The sequence below is a fragment of the Anopheles darlingi genome, chromosome 3, assembly GCF_943734745.1.
Source record: "Anopheles darlingi chromosome 3, idAnoDarlMG_H_01, whole genome shotgun sequence".
Classification (NCBI taxonomy): domain Eukaryota; kingdom Metazoa; phylum Arthropoda; class Insecta; order Diptera; family Culicidae; genus Anopheles; species Anopheles darlingi.
The window spans coordinates 39,919,097-39,923,027 of record NC_064875.1 but is presented as its reverse complement, the minus strand read 5'-3'; the positions used below and the strand labels follow the sequence as shown (position 1 = coordinate 39,923,027).

At 46.9% G+C, this 3,931-nt stretch overlaps 1 protein-coding gene across 1 annotated transcript; it reads left to right on the top strand.

The window, feature by feature from the left end:
• Positions 1-358: 358 nt before the first annotated feature.
• LOC125957734 (cuticle protein 8-like) lies at positions 359-2,278 on the top strand. Its single transcript, XM_049690625.1, has 3 exons — positions 359-487; positions 809-949; positions 1,076-2,278. The coding sequence occupies exons 1-3, from the start codon at positions 482-484 to the stop codon at positions 1,346-1,348; spliced, it is 420 nt and encodes a 139-aa protein (XP_049546582.1). The 5' UTR covers positions 359-481; the 3' UTR covers positions 1,349-2,278.
• The last annotated feature ends 1,653 nt before the right edge of the window (positions 2,279-3,931 follow it).

Below are 3,931 nucleotides of genomic sequence, written 5' to 3'. Positions count from 1 at the left end.
CCTGTCCTCCTGTTGCCGCGCACTCACAGACACACAGGATTCACCCTCGAGCTCGTTGTCGCTCGTGGGAGACACTTACAGTTGGAGTTGGTTTTGGCCCAAAACGGCTCTGCTGCTGCTGGTGGTGGTGGCTATGCCGTGCCGCGTTGATTCAGGGAGGGAGATCTGGCTTCGTTGTAACCCCTCGCCCCCCGGTCCTCCTTCTCCTCCTTCTCCTTTGCTACGGTCTTCGGCTACGGCGGCGTCGCCGAAGATCGTCGTCCTTCTGCTGCACGCTTCTCGGCAACCGATTCTTGGCTTCAGCCTACATGGATGGTGGTAGTAGTACCCAGCCGGCCATTGAGTGGGTATAAAAGACGTTTTGGCCATCCAAGTAGTCATCAGTTCAGTTTCGGTTCTCCTACAGCGAAGTGTCAGGTTTTCACCTCAAACAACAAACCGCGCAGTAGTTCACAGAACAACAAAACCAAATCCTCTCAAAATGAAGGTACGCATCGTCCCCATCGTTTGGCAGTAGTAGTCGTGGGGCCAAGTGGGCCAGGAACCCACTTAACGGAACAACAGTGTAGTGTCGTCTATCAGTTTTTTTGGGGGAGAATCTATCTCGAATGTCGAAGTTTGATCGCTCTGATCAACCAGGGAGTTGTCTGGTGTGGTGTTGTTGCAAGTCGTTCGACGTGTTTGAAGAGTGCTTTTTGAGAGAGTTTCCTTCGGGAGTGTCAATGCGATTGTGACCGTGGTGAAAGACCCCGATATGGACGAGCATCTGTTCTAAGTTTTTCTCCTTCATCTTCTTCATCCTTTGTAGTGCTTCATTGCCATCGCTCTGCTCGCCGTTGCCGTCAGTGCATCGCCGATCGAATACGGTCACTATGGTGCCCCCGCTCTGGTTCACGCTCCGCTCGTACACGCTGCCCCCGTTGTGAAGCACGTTGTTGCTGAGCCAGTGGTAAGTAGACCGGGCAATCCCGAGGGTCCTGGCTGTCCGTCCGTCCGTCCGTCCGTCCGTCCCTTTGTCGGTTGTTGAGACTTGTGACTGACTCCCGATGGACCTCTCCTCTATCATCCTCCTCAGGCCTACCCGAAGTACTCGTTCAACTACGGCATCAAGGACCCGCATACCGGAGACATCAAGTCGCAGGCTGAGGAGCGCGACGGTGATGTTGTCAAGGGCCAGTACTCCCTCGTCGAGCCGGACGGTTCCGTGCGCACCGTCGACTACACCGCCGATGACCACAACGGATTCAACGCGGTCGTCCACAAGTCTGCCCCGGCCGTCCAGAAGGTGATCGCCGCCCCGGTTGCCCACTACGCCCATGCTCCAGTCCTCAGCCACTACGTTCACTAAGAGTGGCCGCACTATCACTAGTGCCAACCACACCCCCGCAAGCCCCCACTCTCAGAACCACACTCCCCGCTGTTAAAGCGTATAATCATCCAGCGTAGTTAGAATCGTAGTCAACTCAGTTGCCGGCCTGGCCCAGGCAACGGCCGGAAGCAGAAGCGGAAGAGCTGGCAATCACAGCGAAGTGATAACCACTCATACACACACACACACACACGCACATCCAATGAGAGAATAGCAGCAGCAGCAGCAGCAGTATCAAGGATTGCATCGGACCCCGGAAACTCGACCCCGGAGTGATCGTACTCGTTAGTTATCTGTGCCTGCGTCGCGGGATGCGCCGTATTCCGTGCCTTTGCTTTCCTGTCCCTCCCTTACCCCACTAGCTATTCCTGGGTGTGTTGTGTGTTGTGCGCAAACACACTCTCTCTCTTTATCTCTCTGTGATCACTATCTGTTACTACTACTGCTACTACTATTACTACTACTACTACAACTACTCCTAATCTTGCCATCGCTACCTTGCGCCCACGATTCCCCGGAGTCGGCCTGCAAGTCGTCTTCAAGAAGGACCGAGAAACTGGCTGCAGCAGCGCCGCGTTTTTGTGAAACAATTGTCGTCTGGCTTCCCCTCGTCTTTGCGGCCGCTCACCGTATGCTCTCAATCCGTTGGCCAGCCTGCCAAACGTGCAGTTTGGCCAGAGCGATTCGTTACGGCGTGCCGGCGTTAAAGCCGAAGGGTGGCGGCGTATGAGATGGAATGTGGAACAACAACAAACGAAAGCAACTGGAACGATAATGCACTCGATCATCTTCATCATCAAGCGAACGATCCCGGACGCAAGTATCAGAACTGTACATAATGAATAAAAACATGATTTTTTTTATAAAAAGAAAACCATCTGCGTGGTTTAGTGTTTGGAAGGACTCAGATGTCATACAAAATGGTTTGGCATGATAAAATCATCAAATGGGATCAAGGAACGGCCTCTTATGCTTTTAACGATGCCAAACGATCCTTTTTTTTGGGAACGAAATTACTGCGCATTTTACACATAAGTTGGTGTATGACAAATGATTTGAAAGAAAACTCAAACGTTCCAGTGGAGTACATTAGTTTTTCAAATTAATCAGCGATTTAAGTTTGAAAATAATGTAAGAAAATGCAGGCTTCTTCTTCGCCAAGGCTTAAAACTAAAGAAATGTCCAAACTTAAATATATTACGACTTTCAAGTGCCGAAACGCTCCTGAGTCCCTTCAGGTTCATTTGCTGTTTCGAGATGTAAAACCCTGTTTCAGTTTTGACTCCTATTTTCTATACTAGTTTGCTTGTTTTAACAATCAATTTACTAGCGACTACTAACGAAATCGAGCTGAATTATCTTCCCTATTGCTGTAAGGGAAGCTTAAATCATCCTAGCGCGAATAAATCCTTGACGATCGTCTTGTCGTTAAAGATCATGGACAGTGCTTCTGGTTCTTTGCCTGGAACTGTTGACGATCATTTTGGATTAGCTCTCTACGGATGGAAAATTCCACTGGTGATTGCAACATCGGCTGACGATCGCTCACATGTTGCCCGTGTACTCTTTCAACTGCAGTAACACTGCTAGAATCCTGTGCAGCGATTCTCGAATCTGCTGGAAATACTCACGCCTGCAAACACGCAATCTTGTTCGCATGCGGTGTTCATCATGCATGCGATGCCATTTTCGTTAACTTTTCCTCAAATGAACCTCACCTCCTCCTTTAGGGGGAGTTTTGGTTATTTCGGATCGAAAAATTGCTTATTTTTGACGATTTATTGTGAAGAAACCGTTTTACTTTATTTTTTCAAAATAATGTCATATTAAACTAAAACTTTTCAAGAATATTTGGTTCTATTCTGGGGAAGTTTTGATCAAAACTACGTTCATGGCATCCAATCTAGAAAGGCAAGTTTGTAAACAATTACTTTTTGCGGTGCACATCGTAGCAACATGCCGGGTCATCAGAAATATTCAAACGAATATTCATTTGTTAGATTTTAAGTTTATCCAAGTAACCCTGGGGAGTTTTTAAGGAATTTCCCATTTTTTAATTTTTGGCAATTTTTTACAAAACCATCGATTCGATTTTTGGCGGCTACCTGCCCCATTGACAAAATGTATGCAACTATTAAACAATAATAGACCCGAAATTGTTCTGGCGACGGGTCTATTAAGCGTTAATAGACACGGTTGCATACCTTTTTGGCAATGCGGTGGTAAATAGTGTACAGATTATGTGTTCAAAATTTCAAATCGATCGGTCCAGTAGTGTTAATGCTACGATGGGCACCGACGTTGAAGGTTTTTGGGATTCGAGATTCAAAGTCGCGAGATGCATTGAGCCTTGTTTGAACGACGGTTTTTCAAAAATCAATATCTTTGTCAGTTTTGCTTCGATTGATCCTAAAATTTTTGAGCTTTAAATTTTTACAAACTTTACATTTCTTACAAAATTTTGTGACAAAAAAAAAATTTCAATGTTGCAGTAGTTTCGATTGCTATCCGATTGAAGGAAGAAGGATAATGCTCAATGGCCAATCAGGCAAACTTAAGAAG